This window comes from Tachypleus tridentatus, chromosome 9, assembly GCF_004210375.1.
Source record: "Tachypleus tridentatus isolate NWPU-2018 chromosome 9, ASM421037v1, whole genome shotgun sequence".
In the NCBI taxonomy this organism is placed as follows: Eukaryota; Metazoa; Arthropoda; class Merostomata; order Xiphosura; family Limulidae; genus Tachypleus; species Tachypleus tridentatus.
In genome coordinates, this window is record NC_134833.1 from 159,753,070 (window position 1) to 159,772,911 (window position 19,842).

Here is a 19,842-nt window from a genome sequence, read left to right on the forward strand (position 1 = left end):
ATGATTGACATCGAGTTCCATTTTGAATTTTAGTTTTTATCTGCATTTAGCTTTTTTGATAAAAGTTTCAATAATAACTAATTAATACAGATTATAAACAAATGTGCCAAGCGATGAAATCTCACAGAATGGAGACAAGGGAATGTTGGGTACAGTGACTTATGAATGATTTGACTTGTTCTTTTGGTTATTTTGTACATAATGCACATATTTAAAAATGTGTCTTGTGTTAAGGGAGTTCCATTCAAATACACAACACAATTTATTTCCACAAAAGTAATGAAATCTTGTAATTTAACTGAGATATAACACATCTTTTGATGTAAACACGACTCAGTAAATTACTGAGTATGAAAATTGTCAAGTGTATCCTGTGATTCTGACTACAATGTGTTTAGACAGCAATTTACACTGAACCTAAGTGGTGTCAAATATATTGTTCACTGACTCAATCCTCGTATTTTGAGAGGTACGCACAAACAGCAAAAAAGCCGTTTGTTGATCACAAAAATTTATTGATTATCAAATGTACCACATTCAAACAACTCACACAAGTGAAGAATCTTATTTATTAGAAAGACAGTAGGTTATTATACAAAGTAATTTTGACCAAAAATATTGTTACTTAGTGTGACCTGACAATATTTGTAAAAATCAGGTCTTAGGTCACCAATAAAGCTCTATCAGTTTCTACAGCAATTGTTTTTAAACGATTTATAATCAAAAGTGGCTACTACTTCATACATTAAAATCAAGTATGAAAAGTATGGTTCTAATGATTATTAACTAATTGAAAATGGAACATTTAAAGTACTGGAAACCAGGCTATAGGACGTATTTTCAAATTGTTTTCAAAAAACTGTTTAAAGTATTCAGAAAGGTGGTTCTAAGTTTCATACAACTTGGATAGGTACTTGCAATGTTGGGCACGACCTGCCTAGGTGGTTAAAGCATTCAATTCACAATGTAAGGATCGCGGGTTTGAATTCCTGTTGCACCAAACGTGCTCGCCCTTTCAGCCGTGGGGGCATTACAAGGTGATGGTCAATCCCACTATTCGTTGGTAAAAGAGTAGCCCAAGAGTTGGCAGTGGGTGGTGATGACTAGCTGTGTTCCCTCTAGTCTTACACTGCTGAATTAGGGACGGTTAGTGCAGATAGCCCTCGTGTAGCTTTGCTCAAAAATTAAAAATAAACAACTTCTACTGTCAGAAAAACAACAAGTGAAAAGACATAGTAACACTCTCCTGGTCAGGAAACGGACGAGACAAATTTTACCACTGTGTTACTTTCTAATACTTACAAGTACCATGAATGCAAAATATTTATTCATACAATAGTTATGTTATAGATCTACTAGTAGTAATAGTATTACATTTTATAATTGTTGTAAAAAAACTACAGCACAAACTTTCATCATGGGAAGGATTTGGGACCTAAATTGATGAGGGAGAGGAATTTTGGTTTAATTTCTGTGAATGTTACAAGAAGTTACCTTATTTTAGCATAGCTTTAAAAAATAGGCAAGTTGTCATTCTTGCATTTGGTTCAGTGTTTCATACAAATCTAAAAAAACGAGCCTTGTTTGTTTCTGGATGGATAAGACTAGATGGAGGACAGCTAGTCCACAAAACTCACTGCCAACCCTTGCACTATTGTCTGATCAAATCCATGATTCGACCATCTTTATAGTGCCACTCACAACCCTGACGTGTGCATGTTTTATCTTGGTGGCAAGGTGTTACAAACCATGCATTGTGAAATTCACACCGGACTACACCTAACTCATCCATCTTCTTGTCTATCAGAAACTTAATATTAAGAGTTTCAGATGAGGCTTACATACTTGCTTTGTGTAAGTATCAATCTTCTCTCGAGCTTTTGGTAAAAATTCAACATTAGAAGCTCCATACATTTTCGTGGCAATGATAAAAATTTTCTCTTCAAGAGGTTGCTGAAAAACAAAACAACAACTATATATAGTAATGTCAAATCTATAATAAGTGCAATTTCTTGTGGAATGTCTCCCTTTAAAAAAATGTGTATGACCAAATTTCTTTACCGTATTCATAAGACGGCTGGTATGGGTATTAAAACACTAATCAAAGTAAGGTGCAGGATGTGTGTTTCAATCTTAAGTCATCTTCAGGTTAATGACTTAAGAAGGTCGAAACATTGTTCTGTACTTTATTTTAATTAAAGTTTTAATACCCATACCGGCCATCTTATGAAGACATTTTTACTTCAAGTGGGTTTCTCATCATCGTGAAAGTTAGCTACCATCCTATTGTAACTATTACCTCAATCCATTAACAATTAAATATTAGGAAGAACAAGCTGTGTGTTTGGTTGAATTTTGTGCAAAGATACCTGAAGGCTAGCTGTGACAGCCATCCATAGTTTTAAAGTGATGGACTACAAGGAAGACAGTCAACACCACCGACTACTAACTCTATGGCTACAAGAGCTAGCAGGAGTGGCAGTGGGTTTTTATCCCATAGATTGCCAGCCTTGTGCCATTTCAACCAGGCCACGCCCAGCTATGAACAACAAAATTGAAGTTTGAATTAACAAAAACAACAGGAATTTAAAATTTTTTTCTCCCTAAGTTTTTTTTTTATTTTGTGATGTATAAAGAATCGGGATCTGAACATCTTTAACTGAGATTAAGGTAAACCAAATGTTTACGTCCTTTTCTCAAATACACACAGCACAACTGGAAATATTTCCTACACAAAAAGTATTATTACTTTATTAGAATGATCTTAGCAATTTCATCAATAATCTATACACTGTTTGTTAATTAACATAATAAATTTCAGAATCTTACCTTCAGGTCATACAGAAAACAAAAATTAGAGGATTCCCTTGTTGCTCTAGTAACTGCCTCAGCTAGATCCACAGCTCCTGTACCGCCCTTGGCCCAGTGGTCACAAATAATAACATCATAAGCCCCAAGTTCTTGAGTACGTTGTTTTATGAGCTGTAATTCCATTTCTGTGTCTGTGCTGTTTCAGTAGATACAATTTAAATTTCATTCAAACAGTGAGACATGAAGGTGCTTAGGAACAGAATTAAACAGTTAAGGTTAGGATATATATATATATATATATTTTTTTTTATATGTACACACCCACCCCCACAAACATGCACTACAAGAATACTCAGGTTTTTCAAAACAACAAGAATATTCTATTAGTAACTACTAAAACTAACTTAAGAACATACTTGGTCCAAAATACCTCATAATCTATTGTTTCATCAGTAGAGAAGCAGCCTTCAGCATGATAAAATAAAGCAAAAACAAACAAATTTTCTTTGTTTCAGAAGTTTTGTGGAAAAGACTAAAAATGTATTAACATTTCTAATTTTGAGCTGACAGACAAAAGAGAAAGCAGGTAGTCAGTAGTAAGAATCACCAACTTCTGTGTTTGTCTAAATAGTGGGACCATACCTTCACTCTTATAGTGTAACCAACATTTTTACACCAACTGCACACACTCAAAGTGACCAATAAACTAACAGGAACACTTTGAACTGTACCTTCTATTCAAGATAACCAAATGTTACATGAAAATTTAGAAATAAATATAAATTATGAACAGTGAGAGAAATAATAAAGTTAGGAAAAAAAAAACACTGTGCAACAAATTTAAAAATACCAGAGAGTCTTAATGAAAGGAAACAGCAAGGAAGAGGGGCTAAAGAACACAAAAAATATTTAACACAATACAAGATTGTGTGAACTCTGATGACTTACGAAAATCTGTTAACAGCTACAATTACAGGAACTCCAAAGCTCTGAGCATTTTCTAACTGTTTTGCCAAATTACAAAATCCCTTTTCTACCAGTTCTAAGTTCTGAAAGTAGAAAAATACCAATCAGTAATATGTAGTAATAATAATATCAGTAATAGTAGTAAAAATGTTACTACTACAGTGATTGAAACTAGCTTTAGGCTTAAATACTATTTACCAAATATTATATTATCTGTTGGATATTCCAAAAAAACAAGTATTTCTATGAAAATTATAAGCATATAAATATTAGCTTATATTTTGTTGTTTTTTTTTAAATGGATTGTTGTAATTTTCATTAAAAATTTATTGCTAATGAACATAAATGAGAATGTCCATTTGAATCGTGTTATTACAACTTGTTTACACTTAGATTCTCTTGAAATGTAAATATATAAATGTTCATACTATCAGGTAAACATTTCAGTAACAAAATTCAGAATGTTTTTATACTTAATATATTTTCATTGTTAGAAAGAAGGTTATAGAAAAATATCTAGAAATTCCATAATTCAAACAGAAAGAGAGTTATCAATTTTTAAGGCCAACATGAGACCGCTTTCAATATTCTAAGGGAAGCAAGAAATGTGGTTAACAATTCAACTTCAAATCACTGTTTTAATATTCCAAAGTATTTAGTCACCGTAATTAAAACACTATATACTGAAATAGAGAAGTTTTGTAATGGTTTGTTTTTTGTTAAGCTACATAATAGATTATCTGTGCTGTACCCATCATGGGTATCAAAACCTAGTTTTTAACATAAGCTTCCACACTTACCACTGGGGGGGAGCTTATAAGGTGGATTACAAGTACAAAATAGCCTCTTGGTGTAGTTTATATTCAGTTCTATGATCAGTAGTATTTTTTATTATTTCTGTGCAGTCAATGTCTTTGTAATTTCTTTTTCTGTTGATACTTTAGCCAGTCCTACCAGTCTTTTCAATTAAATTATATAATGTAGGCAAGTTTTAATTGATTTTAGCTTTTAAAACATTTTCTCTTTTGCAGTAAAGCAACTGTGGTAACAGGCAGTATTCTAAAGGCAGTTTAAGCATTTCAAAACACCTGTGTTGGGAATTCGGAGTGAATATAACATAGAGTTTGAAATTATGTCAGTTCCTTTAGCAACATCTCAGCCAATGTTTGAAGCTCTTGAACTATGCTACATGGCTAAAAGTATGTGGACACCCGACCATAACACCCATATATGTTTGTTGAACATCTCATTCCAAAACCATGGGTATTAATATGGAGTTGGTCTCCCCTTTGCTGCAGTAACAACCTCCACTCTTCTGGGAAGGCTTTTTACCACATTTTGAATCATGGTTGCAGGCATTAGTGATTTTGAACACTGATGTCAGGCAAGAAGGCATTCCAATTCATCCTAAATGTGTTTGATGGGGTTGAGATCAGAGCTCTGTGCCGACCAGTCAAGTTCTTTGACATCAACTTTGGCAAACCATGGACCTCTCTTTGTGCATGCAGGCATTGTCATGCTGAAACAAAAAGGGCCTTTCCTACATTACTGCCACAAAGTTGGAAGCACACAATTCTCTAGAACTTCATTGTATGATGTAGCATTAACACTTCCCTTCACTGGAAGTAAAGAGTTCAAACCATGAAAAACAGCCTCAAACCTTCACAAAACTTTACAGTTGGCACTATACATTCAGGCAGTTAGTGTTCTCCTGGCATCCAACAAACCCAGATTTGTCCGTCAGACTGCCAGATAGTGAAGCTCGATTCGCCACTCTAGAGAACAAGTTTCCACTGCACCAGAGTCCAATGGCGGTGCACTTTACACCACTCCAGCTGATGCTTGGCATTGTGCATGGTGATCTTATGTTTGTGTGTGGCTGTTCAGCTATGAAAACCCATTTTATGAAGCTTCCAGAGGCAGTTTGAAACTCTGTAGTGAGTATTGCAACTGTGGACAGACCATTTTTTTATGCACTTTAGCACTCGGTGGTCCCGTTCTGCGAGGTTGTGTGGCCTACCACTTTGTAGCTGAGCTGTTGTTGCTTCTAGGTGTTTCCACTTTACTGGAGTAATTCTGGCAAGGCAGAAATTTGATGAACTCACTTATTGGAAAGGTGGCAACCTATGACAGTGCCACATTGAAATTCACTCAGCTCTTCAGTATGACCCATTCTGTTGCCAATGGAGATTGCATGGCTGTATGCTTGATTTTATGCACCTGTTAGCAATGGGTGTGGTTGAAATTGATGAACCCACAAATTGGAAGGGGTGTCCACATACTATTGGCCATGTAGCAGAGATCTATTCCAGCCACTCTATTAAGTGATTATTATAAAAAATATGGAGCAGTAATTACAATTCTAGTAAATCATGATACATTTCTGTAAGGATAGAGGAATCCAAACTTGGCCATAATCAACTCTAGTAGAGTGTTAGAATATTCTTTAGGTAGAAAACACTTTGTTAAACACTATATTCAGTGACTGATGATATAAACAAGTTCATTTAGAGAATTTTTTTCAATTCCATTAACTCATAAAAGTATTTACAGAAAAGTAAAAACTACATTCATTAAATATTTAAATGTCTTCATCAACAGATTACTACCTCCTGGCTGTATACTTCAGAACTGTGGGTAAAGCTTGCTGCTCCCCCTTGCATCTTAAGAGCACGTACACTAGCTACTAATACCACGACATTAGGGACGAGTCCAGATGTTCGACACTTGATGTCAATGAACTTCTCCAAACCCACTTCAGCACCAAACTCTGCTTCAGTGACTGTAAATACATTCGATCACAGGATTATAGCAACTCATAAGAACTGAGTTTCTGCAATACAGGGATCTAGCAGAACACAAGGACTAGTTATAAACATAAGTTATTTGGGTTTTAGATGCTAGTGACTAAGAATGTTAGCCTGCTCTAATAAAGAATGATCAGTATAACATTACTAAGAAAAATCAACACTATATATGTGTAAAAACGGCTCGTTTGGGTTGAGAAAATATTTTACGCAGAGAAGCGAACAACGTAAAATATTTTCTCAACCCAAACGAGCCGTTTTTACATGTATATTTCTCTACAAGTGGGTTTTCTCGACATCAAAAATCAACGCTATTACTGAAATCCTTGCGTTTTTAGGTTTGAAATCTGGGATCCCAATTTTCTGAATCAATCAATCAGATAAAAGATTTAAATCTAAGAATAACATTTGTTTATAAATAAGTTTCTTTGCTTTTTCAAGTTCTTTAAAAATGTGAAATTTAGTTACTAGTTTTGGAATTATTAAAAATAACATAAATCATTCACTAGATTTCAAAAATCAGAAGTGTAGAGCATGCACACTTACAGATGCATAACGTATATTATGTTCAATATACACACACACACTGAAGATTTTTAACTCACCCACAAACCCTTCTTCTCCAACGAGCTTCAGACCTATCAAGTCTGCCAGAACTGAAGAATTTCCATGAGCGATATTAGTGTAAGAACCACCATGCACCAAGACTGGAGTTCCCTTAGATGTGAAAGAAAAGGGAATTATTGTTGAAATATTCAAAGTTTTTGTAGAAATAAGTATCAGGGAATGACGAGGCATGCGACGTCACGATTGTAAGAAAGGAACATATACTAGCATTTCAATAGAAGTACTGACCACCACCAGTGTCCTCTTTAACAGGTAGTCAAATTGACGTTTCAAAACATACAAGTTAATGATACATAAACTGCTTCAACTATAAGGGGCTAGAATCAAGCTGAACTATATAACTGATATTGAGTGAGAAATGTTACCTTAAATAAACTAACAAGAAGTTATAGTTTTACACCTGTAACTATTTTCTGGATGTTCAGCATTTCAACTTAGATTAAAAATTTCTTGTGTTGTTGAATTGTACGTAAAAACCACTCACTGAGGCTGTGTGAAACATCATGCAGTGTTGTTGAAATTTTATTAAAACCATAAGTGAATACATTTGTGATGTACAACTTGCAAAGCAGAATTGAAATATTACTGGTATGCAACACCAAGTAAAATGGTATTGTATTATTACACAGACAAGTCTATATAGCCTTAGTTAAAATGTGATTATATAAATAAGTGAACCTGTGATGAACAACACAAAGTATAGTTGAAACGTTACAGACATGCAACAGAGCGAAATAGAACTGTTATTACACAAATCAGTCAGTAAGGCTGTGGTATAAAACACCAAAAGTATTATTACATATACAAGTGAATAAGTCTGCGACATACAATGCACAAAACATTATGATAAACCTCTGGAGTACAATATACAAAACATAGCTGAAGTGTTATATTAAATCAGTAAACAACTTTGGAACCTCTAAGTTAAGAAAACTAATTTGATTCTGTAAAGAATAAAACAAAACACAATAAATTCATTTTATAACCATTTCTCTACATATGTATTCACGTATAAGAAAAATGTTATTTATTGTTAATAACTGAAAAGCTCACTTCTAGATTTTACTCTTTAAACTACTGATCATAAGGGTTCTGGCAGTCATTTATCTACTATAAATTTTAGAGAAATGTTCACATTCCATTAAGGTTTAAGACTTTTCTAGAAAAAAGAAAGAATAACATACTTACTATGTGAGGGAAAAAAACCAACAAAATTCTGATTTTTCTCTCAAAAGGTTTATTTCTAAGTCTTAAGAAATAAAAACTGAATATTATCCAGTCAATATTAAGTTTTCTACAAATGTTTAGTACAAGCTTTAAGGTGAACTTATAAATTCAGCACAGAGGTTTTATTACAAATCTGTTAATGCTCACAAAAACTCAGAAAGACGACACCAGAAACGTACTTTAAATAATAAAACTTTTAAGGCAATGGCAAAAACTAATCAAATCCTGTTCACCTCTAATGTCTGCATAAGGCATGGACAGATAGCATCCTTCACACTCACCTCTAATGTCTGCATAAGGTATGGACAGATAGCATCCTTCACACTCACCTCTAATGTCTGCATAAGGTATGGACAGATAGCATCCTTCACACTCACCTCTAATGTCTGCATAAGGTATGGACAGATAGCATCCTTCATACTCACCTCTAATGTCTGCATAAGGTATGGACAGATAGCATCCTTCATACTCACCTCTAATGTCTGCATAAGGTATGGACAGATAGCATCCTTCATACTCACCTCTAATGTCTGCATAAGGTATGGACAGATAGCATCCTTCACACTCACCTCCAATGTCTGCATAAGGTATGGACAGATAGCATCCTTCACACTCACCTCCAATGTCTGCATAAGGTATGGACAGATAGCATCCTTCATACTCACCTCTAATGTCTGCATAAGGTATGGACAGATAGCATCCTTCACACTCACCTCTAATGTCTGCATAAGGTATGGACAGATAGCATCCTTCATACTCACCTCCAATGTCTGCATAAGGTATGGTCAGATGGCATCCTTCACACTCACCTCTAATGTCTGCATAAGGTATGGACAGATAGCATCCTTCACACTCACCTCCAATGTCTACATAAGGTATGGACAGATAGCATCCTTCACACTCACCTCCAATGTCTGCATAAGGTTTGGACAGATAGCATCCTTCACACTCACCTCTAATGTCTGCATAAGGTATGGACAGATAGCATCCTTCACACTCACCTCTAATGTTTGCATAAGGTTTGGACAGATAGCATCCTTCACACTCACCTCCAATGTCTACATAAGGTATGGACAGATAGCATCCTTCACACTCACCTCCAATGTCTGCATAAGGTATGGACAGATAGCATCCTTCATACTCACCTCTAATGTCTGCATAAGGTATGGACAGATAGCATCCTTCACACTCACCTCCAATGTCTGCATAAGGTATGGACAGATAGCATCCTTCACACTCACCTCTAATGTTTGCATAAGGTATGGACAGATAGCATCCTTCACACTCACCTCTAATGTCTGCATAGAGTTTGGACAGATAGCATCCTTCACACTCACCTCTAATGTCTGCATAGAGTTTGGACAGATAGCATCCGTCACACTCACCTCTAATGTCTGCATAAGGTTTGGACAGATAGCATCCTTCACACTCACCTCCAATGTCTGCATAAGGTTTGGACAGATAGCATCCTTCACACTCACCTCCAATGTCTGCATAAGGTATGGACAGATAGCATCCTTCACACTCACCTCTAATGTCTGCATAGAGTTTGGACAAATAGCATCTTTCACACTCACCTCCAATGTCTACATAAGGTATGGTCAGATAGCATCCTTCACACTCACCTCTAATGTCTGCATAAGGTTTGGACATATAGCATCCTTCAAGAGAAGGAACAATGCTCCTGTAACACCCTGAAATGTAATTAACCCAATTTTATAATTATTAAACATTATTTCTAACAAAATCTGGTGAGAAATTCCTGAAGCAGTATAACAAATATGTTATGTTGAAGAAACTAATTAACTTTCTCTTTAGGTGTTATAATAAATTTCAAGGTAATTAGATGTATTTAGAATTTTCTGCAGTTTTTTTCTGGGGTATGGAAAGTAAGAGTTTATAATACAAACATATTGTGGAACAACAACTACAACAGTCAAAATTAAGGTCAAGCAACATCAACACTGTTTAATCAATTCAGTGAAATTCATGAAATAATTTAATACAACATAATAATATTATGAGAAGAACATTTGATGTGAAACAAGCTACTGAAGTTTACAACAGATTAAGTTTTACATCTAAAATAAGACTTTTAACACCAGAGTAATTTTGAGATATGGAATTATGAGTCATATAACTTAAACCAGTTTTAAAGTAGTTCTGGTCAAGGGCTTTACTTTCCAATGAGGATAATATATAAAGTGCCATTAGATACAATACTGATATTATTGACCCAAACAACACATCATGTGCAAAGTTAAGAACATCTAGACTTTAAGTTGATCATTTGGTCCATGTGAACTGACAAGCACAGGGAAGGCAGCTAGCCAGTAGTAACTATCACAAGGACTTTGTCCAATTTTTTAGCCAAGTAAGGAAATTAACTTTAACACTGATTCTAGTGCTGAAAGTACATCAAGACATGGACAATTCAGTCTGGTATGCTAACCAGTAGGCTACGACATTTCCCTATATTACAAACAGGTTGTAACACAATCTACAAGGTACTACTAAAACATATATAGAAGTAAGTGCCATGCATGTGGATTATTTTACTTGGCATTAATTTATAGAAGTGCATATTAAAAACTACTCTTCACACATCAGAAAATTTAAGATATTTTCCTGTGTTTGAAAGAAAATGTATTCTAAAACAAAAAAACTTCATGAAACTATTCATAGTTTTACCAGGTCTTCAGTAGTGATAGGTTCTCCAGAGTGACTCTGAGCCACAACTATCTGACCAAGTCTGTTTCTGAAGTCCTGGTGGCTTGTACTTAGAGCCAAGACGGATAAGAGTTCACTTTTTACTGTTATATCAAACTGAGTCTGTGGAAGAAAATTAATTATTACTAACAAAACAAGTATGCAGTCATTAAGACGAAACACAAACTAAATGCTGGCTAAAGAAAGAATGTATAATAACTATTTCTACAACAACTCTGTATTTTATCATATAGTATGTCTTGGTTTGTTTATTTAAGTATAAAATAAGGTTCAATATCAATGAGTCATCTATTTCTATCTCTATTTCATTTTTATTACTTGCTATGGATGATAAAAAATTGATACGAATCATTTAAAACTGAGGGCAAGAATCTAAGAAAAGAAAGGAAAAGTGGCCCCAATGTTTATATTTAAAGTAGGAATAAAATCTACATGTATATATTTTAATGATCTAACTAAAATAACTTTTTCAAATTAACATTTGAGGCATATTAGTGATTTTAAAAAGGGTTTAACTGGATTTATTTTTAGCACAAATTATTTTAAAGTTTCTTTTCATATCTTATAACAGAAAAGGGCTATTGTGACCTTTAAAAATATGAAATTACAGTTTTATTCTACAGTTATAATTCATGCTTTTTTATTCTACAGTTATAATTCATGCTTTTTTATTCTACAGTTATAATTCATGCTTTTTTATTCTACAGTTATAATTTATACTTTTTTATTCTACAGTTATAATTTATACTTTTTTATTCTACAGTTATAATTTATACTTTTTTATTCTACAGTTATAATTTATACTTTTTTATTCTACAGTTATAATTTATACTTTTTTATTCTACAGTTATAATTCATGCTTTTTTATTCTACAGTTATAATTCATGCTTTTTTATTCTACAGTTATAATTCATGCTTTTTTATTCTACAGTTATAATTCATGCTTTTTTATTCTACAGTTATAATTTATACTTTTTTATTCTACAGTTTAATTTATACTTTTTTATTCTACAGTTATAATTCATGCTTTTTTATTCTACAGTTATAATTCATGCTTTTTTATTCTACAGTTATAATTTATGCTTTTTTATTCTACAGTTATAATTTATGCTTTTTTATTCTACAGTTATAATTCATGCTTTTTTATTCTACAGTTATAATTCATGCTTTTTTATTCTACAGTTATAATTCATGCTTTTTTATTCTACAGTTATAATTTATGCTTTTTTATTCTACAGTTATAATTTATGCTTTTTTATTCTACAGTTATAATTTATGCTTTTTTATTCTACAGTTTAATTTATACTTTTTTATTCTACAGTTATAATTCATGCTTTTTTATTCTACAGTTATAATTTATGCTTTTTTATTCTACAGTTATAATTTATACTTTTTTATTCTACAGTTATAATTCATGCTTTTTTTTTCTACAGTTATAATTCATGCTTTTTTTATTCTACAGTTATAATTTATGCTTTTTTTATTCTACAGTTATAATTTATACTTTTTTTATTCTACAGTTATAATTTATACTTTTTTATTCTACAGTTATAATTTATACTTTTTTATTCTACAGTTATAATTTATGCTTTTTTATTCTACAGTTATAATTTATGCTTTTTTATTCTACAGTTATAATTTATGCTTTTTTATTCTACAGTTTAATTTATACTTTTTTATTCTACAGTTATAATTCATGCTTTTTTATTCTACAGTTATAATTTATACTTTTTTATTCTACAGTTATAATTTATACTTTTTATTCTACAGTTATAATTCATGCTTTTTTATTCTACAGTTATAATTTATGCTTTTTTATTCTACAGTTTAATTTATACTTTTTTATTCTACAGTTATAATTCATGCTTTTTTATTCTACAGTTATAATTTATACTTTTTTATTCTACAGTTATAATTCATGCTTTTTTATTCTACAGTTATAATTTATACTTTTTTATTCTACAGTTATAATTTATACTTTTTTATTCTACAGTTATAATTCATGCTTTTTTATTCTAGTTATAATTTATGCTTTTTTATTCTAGAGTTATAATTTATACTTTTTTATTCTACAGTCATAATTCATGCTTTTTTATTCTACAGTCATAATTCATGCTTTTTTATTCTATAGTTATAATTTATGTTTTTTTACCTCTCTTGAGAAGCTTGTCTCTGACAAATGCTGGCCAACTGTAATCTTCCTTAAGTATTGGTCACTTGTATCAAGAACTGTTTAAGAACAGTACAAAATAATAAAATATAGAAAACTAAATAATAGCTTACTACATGCAGGTTTCCACAAAGTTGCTGTTTTTTGCAGGTTTGTATAACAAACAGATCTTAGATAACAATACCAAAACCTAATAAAATAACAAGACAAGTTTAACATCTGGAGTACAAACTATGAGATAAATAAATATAGTTGTTTGTTCCTAGTTTTGTGTGTTAGGGATTTACAGTGGTCTTTTATTTCCTAAAGTAAACTTATTGTTCAAAGTTATAATACAGGGTGTTCGGAAAGTCACTGTGCACTTATATATTTATTAACACGTTTAAATATAGAATACAGGAGGTAAATATGTATGACAGTTATATATAGAGTTGAAAGTGACCCCCATTAGCATCAGTACAGGCCTGGATCCTTCTTATTTTGTTTCTAAACACTGCTATCAGTTGCTGGCTTGAAATAGACTGAATAAAATATGATTACAAAATTGCACAGTGACTTTCCGAACACCATGTATTAATATTTTCATTTAGTTATTTATTTTGCTAGAATTAGCTAATTAGTATGATAATGCAATGTATCTAGAAAGTTCTTAGGTGTTATGGTCTTAAACAGTCTTAAAATCTGTGTGTACAAGTATAATATAAATATTAGAATCAGTGTGTTAGTTCACTGCCAGTTTTACAATGACAATTATTGTGTCTGAAATTTAGTTGGAGTTAGATACAGTGTTGCTGCATCTATAGTTGAACAATGCAAGCCAAGCAATATTTTGTAGATTACATATTTCTTGGTTTTTAAAAGTTATTTTAAGCATTATTTGAACTGTTGTATTTGAAGTTTAGCCAATAAGTAAAGGTATCCTGTAACAAACTTGAGTCAATCATTGAATAACCAAATTAATCACTACCTGATGTGGACTTTACATTATTAAAAAGCAAAATCACAACTTTACTATAAATTATGAAACAATTAAAAGAAGAATGAAAATAAATTAAAAGTAATTCTAAAAAAAATGAGAAACTAATTATAGGGGGCGTTAAGGAGATGTAATATTTAAAGAATTAAGAAAAAATAAATATGACTAAAAACAATGTTGATGAAACTATTGGTTCTATGTTAGTAATGGCCACATTTCTTATAGAAAAATAAATTATGGCTGCAAGTAAACCCCAGGATGGCTGACAGGGAAACTAAAGAATAAAAATAAGTTTAAGTTGACTGCCATGATGGGAGAGTAGTAGGATTACACAAGGTCTAAGAGTTGGTCAAACACGAAATCACAAACAGTGTTGAAAAGGATTGGCTGGTAAATGCAGAAATTACTATTAAGGATTTCTTCAAATACATTAAGATGTTAGAACAAGAGGCCTTTGAAGAATGTGTAGGAAGGCTAATATCCAATGATTATGGGACTCTTGGGTTATTACGTTCTATTTTTCTTCAGTTTTTACTGATGAAGGTTTAAACAATATTCCCCATTCTGATTACTTGCTAGATGGTAAGTAGATTGAATAAGATGATTCTATTATCTCCGAGCTTTGGCACTTTACTTTTGCTCCCAGGCATCAGGGATGATGGTTTGTTGCCAACAGCTTCCAAGTACCAGTGGAAGATCTTGATCTCATCTTTTATGATGTTCATCCACATAAATGTCCAATAGATTTATTGTGTACTTACATGTAGATAATATTCACTCAGAATATTAAGAGACAATGGAGCATCATTAATACGACAGATTATTTTACTTGAGAAAGACCATAGTCAGTTTGTGATGACATGTTTTTAATGCTGACAAGACTGGACTCCATTGAGATGATGGACTATTAAATTAAGCAAGTGTTGGGAAGAGTTGGATGTTGAACAGAATAAGATTGAAAGATATGGTCCACAGGGATGGTGACCAAAGTTAAAGATATTACACTGTGATCATTGCTAGGACGATGAGCTGAGTATCTTCAGAGAAGAATTTCCCAATAGCTAACTTTCTGAAGATCCCAAAGGTTTCTCTCAAGACCACTTCCAGAGGATCACCAGGAATACTGCCACAAATTGGTTTGCTTGACCACTTAGCTGATGTGAGTGCACTTGCAACTAAAAATCTACAAACAGGCTTTTTTTGTGTGTTTATGAATAATGCAGTTTTTAGTTTTCTTAAGTTCTGTTAAATGTTATTTGAACTACTGTATTGAAAGTTAGACCTATAACCTATAACAAGCATTCATTATTTATTAAAGAAAAAAATCTATTATTGTCACCTTGGCTGACTAGGGTTCATATTATTTTCAATAAGTAATTAAAAAAAAATAAACCTACCCAATGATAGGACAGGTTACAATGCCATAGTTACAGAATATCTGAAGTAAACATAAACACTGGTGTTATTCATTTATTCTTCTAAACTATTCAACAGAGAAGCTGTTTAAGATACCAGGAATAAATATTTAGTTTCTGCACTGTATGTAAATCTATTGATCAATTTTCATTACCAAGCTGTCCAAGATCATACTTTATAATTTTCCAAATGTCAGGTTTGTATTTAGACACACACACAAGGAAAGTAAGCATACATTTTAATATTTCAATACTTAAAGATATAAAGTTTGGGAGGCCTGAAATGATGCACTTATTATTGGTACAAAATATAAGTGTTTAATATTGTGCTTTTCCAAGCTAATAAAATACATCTTGGAGGAAGCACAGTGGAATTTAGAAGACAGAAAACATTAGTGACAAGTTGTTTTTTTTGGCAACAAAACAATTATTGCCTCAAGAAGTAAATACTTTCATGAGTAATACATGGTAAGTACCAAGCATTTTCATTTATCTGAACTAATTTCTAAACAAGACTTTAACATAACTTGCAGGGAAAGAAATCTTGTCTGTTGGAAGTGTTTGGACAAATTCAGGATTTCCTGTATTTAATAACAGTGAAATTAAATGCGACATGTATAACATGAAAGTACCTCCCTGTTTTTGTTTCACCAATAAGGGTTCAAAATGTTAAGTTCAGTTGTTTATTTCAAACGCAAATTACAGAAAATAATTGTCTTTTTTGAAAACTAGCCATTGTTATAAGTTGCAATAAAACTTTTATTGCCGACTACATAGAAGAAAAAATCAATTTTTATATTTGTAAACTAAGTTTTCATTTAATATTCATAATGAAAAGCTCATTCATTTTCAAAACAAGTATTTTCTAAAGTAGAAATGATTAATGGTTATTACAAGGTAACAACTCTTACCTCTATTCCAGCTTATAGACGATGGATTAATGTCTAAACGAACAAATTTTGTTTTCTCTTCTGCTGTTAATAATGAAGGATCAGTCTTCTCAATGCCAAGTTTCTGTAAAAAAACACCAAAAACATAAAATAGAGAAATGTCCAATTTAAAGGATTTCAAAAATCTGAGAAGAAAAACAGTTTCTCCAAAACAGTTGTTGGTGTGTTACTATAAAAATTAAAGATAGTTAATAATAGTTTGTTTTGGAATTTTGCACAAAGCTACACGAGGGCTACCTGCACTATCCGTCACCAACTTAGCAGTGTAAAACTAGAGGAAAGGCAGCAAGTCATAACCACCTAACACCAACACTACAAATAGTGGGATTTATCGTAACATTATAATGCCCCCCACAGATCTAAATTTTATATTCATTAGTATACACAATTCTATACAATTTGTGAACAGAAAGCTATTACCTTATGATAAATCACAGTGTTATCAGATTGTCTCTTGAAAAGTTAATCACGTTAACAAAAATGTCTGAAATTAATTACTTCACCCAGTTAAGTTACAGTTACGACAGAAAGTGTTTGTACCCCTGCGTCGTGAGTAGTTTTTTCCTCATAACTTAAAAAGTATCACGATTAGGATAATGAAAGTAGAGCGTATTATAAATATTATAATAAATATTATTATAGTAACACACATCTACATATATTTTTATGTAAATTGAACAGCAAATAAACTGTTTATAAACAAATAACCAAACACAGGAGGGGGCAGAACGTGTTCATGTATCTACTTTAATGGTCAGTTGTGTAGCCTTTCAGGTGAATTACTTGGCGCAATCTCTCCTTTTCACCCTCCATGATTGTTTGACAGTACTCAACTGGTATTTTCATCCATTCTTCTTTACAGAAGGCCTGAAATGCAAGTTTTTTGGATGATGCTGATGAACCCTAGTCTTCAACTCATGCCAAATGTTTTCAATTGGGTCGAGATCGGGTGACTGCGATGGCCACTCCAGAACGCTTATATAGTTCCTCTGCAACCAGGATTGCACATATTTCAATGAGTGCTTAGGGTCATTTTCGTGCTGGAAGATCCAACGACGCCCAAGCCACAAGTTCGAGCATCATTCTTGATATAAGTGCCTAATATATCAACGTACTCTTCTTTTTTCATGATTCTGTTGATGCAGTGAGGGCTGCCTACACCAGAAGAGCTGAAGGAACCCCATAGCATGATCTAGCCACCTTCGTGTTTAACTGTAGGGACGGTGTTCTTTGGAAGATTTCGTTCCCCCTTCTTACGGAAAATATAGTGAACATCATTGTGACCGAAAAGCTCGTTTTTAGTCTCGTCTGACCAAAGAATACTCTTCCAATAGGTAAAGGGTTTATCTACATGCTTTCTTACATACCTCAATCGTGTTTCTAAATGAACAGGCTTTAAATATGAAGTTCTACAAGGACGGCATGCTTTGAACACAGAAGAGCGTAACATGTTCGTAACTGTAGAGGTGCTTACGTCAACCCCAGTTTCCCTTACCAGTTTCTGTATATCATTACATGTTAAACGAGGGTTCCTAACTTCTCTGAGAACCTTCCTCTTGGTTCTCTCTGGAATTTTGGTGGGGCATCTGGAATGAGGGAGATTAGCAGTTGATCCTGTGAGCTTAAACTTGGCAATTTTGCTTTGAAGAGTAGATTTTGGCTCATTAAGTTGTGTAGTAATACCAGAAAGAGACACACAAGACTTGTATTTTACAATAATTCGTTTTTTTAAATCACTGGACAGTTGTTTCCTGTTTGCCATGAAGACCACGCAGTTAAAATTACAGGAAGTAAATTTTTTGCTAGCAAATTTCCAATAATTATGAACCCAGTGTCTAGTTCTGGAATGGTGTAATGTAGTTTATTAACTAAACAAAAGTTTTACGGGAATATCAGTTTTTTCACACATTCCGAAATGTACGAACACTTTCTGCTCCTCCTGTTTTTGGTTATTTGTTTATAAACAGTTGTGTAGTAATACCAGAAAGAGACACACAAGACTTGTATTTTACAATAATTCGTTTTTTTAAATCACTGGACAGTTGTTTCCTGTTTGCCATGAAGACCACGCAGTTAAATGATGGAGACAGTGCTAAATTACAGGAAGTAAATTTTTTGTTAGCAAATTTCCAATAATTATGAACCAAGTGTCTAGTTCTGGAATGGTGTAATGTAGTTTATTAACTAAACAAAAGTTTTACGGGAATATCAGTTTTTTCACACATTCCGAAATGTACGAACACTTTCTGCTCCTCCTGTTTTTGGTTATTTGTTTATAAACAGTTTATTTGTCGTTTAATTTACATAAAAATTTATGTAGATGTGTGTTAGTATAATATTTATAATATATTATACTTCTATTAGCCTAATCGTGTACTTTTCAAGTTATGAGTAAAAAATCACTTGGGATGGAGGGATACGAACACTTTCTGTCGTAACTGTACACATGAAAGAAAAAATCGTTATGTGCAAAATCTACCTTTTTATTGACAAGTTCGAACTACAGTGGTTTAACACAAAGTTTATCATTTTATACTAATCTGCCTGTGTCTTAACTAATCCTTTTTGGATTAAGGGATAATCTTCCTCTCTTTCACAAACAAGGAGGTTGAAATGGAGGGTGTAGGGATAACATGATAACAAAATTGTAGTAACACTAGCATTTTAACTACTTACCTTCAAACGTGTTAACTGTATAGGAGAGAATTCTCTCTTTCCACCAATGAATGGTACCAACTGATTATAAAGTTGCTGAAATATTGATCATATAAAAACAGAATTGTAAGTTTGCAACAAACAACAACAATCACACTATGTAACACAAATTTTGTTAGTGAATAGTATGTGTTATTTCTTAATTGTTTATGTTCTAAAAGTACAGAAAATGGTCATTATTCCCTTCAAACTTTGCTTTTGTAACCTGAATAATGAAATTTAAAAATTAATCTATTTTCTGTGTAAAAATGGGCAAATATGCACATTTTCATTTACATAAGGTCTGAATAAAACAACATATGAATCAATATTTACATGTATTTATACTAAAGTTATACAGAAATGTTTAGAAGTGAGTAGTTTTTCGAGGTTTGCGACTGTAGTGTAAATCACTTTCACGTATCAACCCCCAAATATAGTCTCCCATCATGTTTTCGTTATACGCTCC

At 32.6% G+C, this 19,842-nt stretch overlaps 1 protein-coding gene and 1 long non-coding RNA gene across 7 annotated transcripts in view; one reads left to right on the top strand and one right to left on the bottom strand.

The window, feature by feature from the left end:
* The window catches only part of LOC143226806 (uncharacterized), a 95,826-nt gene that overhangs the window by 62,471 nt on the left and 13,513 nt on the right, over positions 1–19,842 (top strand). For 2 of the 4 annotated variants that reach the window (XR_013014748.1, XR_013014751.1), the window contains exon 3: positions 14,540–14,925. The exons of 1 other annotated variant lie outside the window; for it this stretch is intronic. This is a non-coding gene — a long non-coding RNA (uncharacterized LOC143226806). Of the gene's footprint in view, positions 1–14,539; positions 14,926–14,960; positions 16,259–19,842 lie in introns of those variants that run through there. One more of the 4 variants, XR_013014746.1, reaches the window with a different exon arrangement.
* Positions 1–19,842, bottom strand: part of LOC143226804 (C-1-tetrahydrofolate synthase, cytoplasmic-like) — a 49,783-nt gene that overhangs the window by 7,112 nt on the left and 22,829 nt on the right. For 2 of the 3 annotated variants that reach the window (XR_013014743.1, XM_076458236.1), the window contains exons 14-23: positions 19,356–19,430; positions 16,641–16,743; positions 13,321–13,397; positions 11,130–11,270; positions 10,064–10,132; positions 7,190–7,301; positions 6,387–6,559; positions 3,760–3,860; positions 2,830–3,007; positions 1,846–1,953 (exon numbers count right to left, since the gene is read on the bottom strand). Coding sequence is in view for 2 of the 3 variants with exons in the window: in XM_076458236.1 (XP_076314351.1) it covers positions 1,846–1,953; positions 2,830–3,007; positions 3,760–3,860; positions 6,387–6,559; positions 7,190–7,301; positions 10,064–10,132; positions 11,130–11,270; positions 13,321–13,397; positions 16,641–16,743; positions 19,356–19,430 (1,137 nt within the window). In the remaining variant the exon portion in view is untranslated. The remainder of the gene's footprint in view (positions 1–1,845; positions 1,954–2,829; positions 3,008–3,759; positions 3,861–6,386; positions 6,560–7,189; positions 7,302–10,063; positions 10,133–11,129; positions 11,271–13,320; positions 13,398–16,640; positions 16,744–19,355; positions 19,431–19,842) is intronic. The other variant, XM_076458237.1, reaches the window with a different exon arrangement.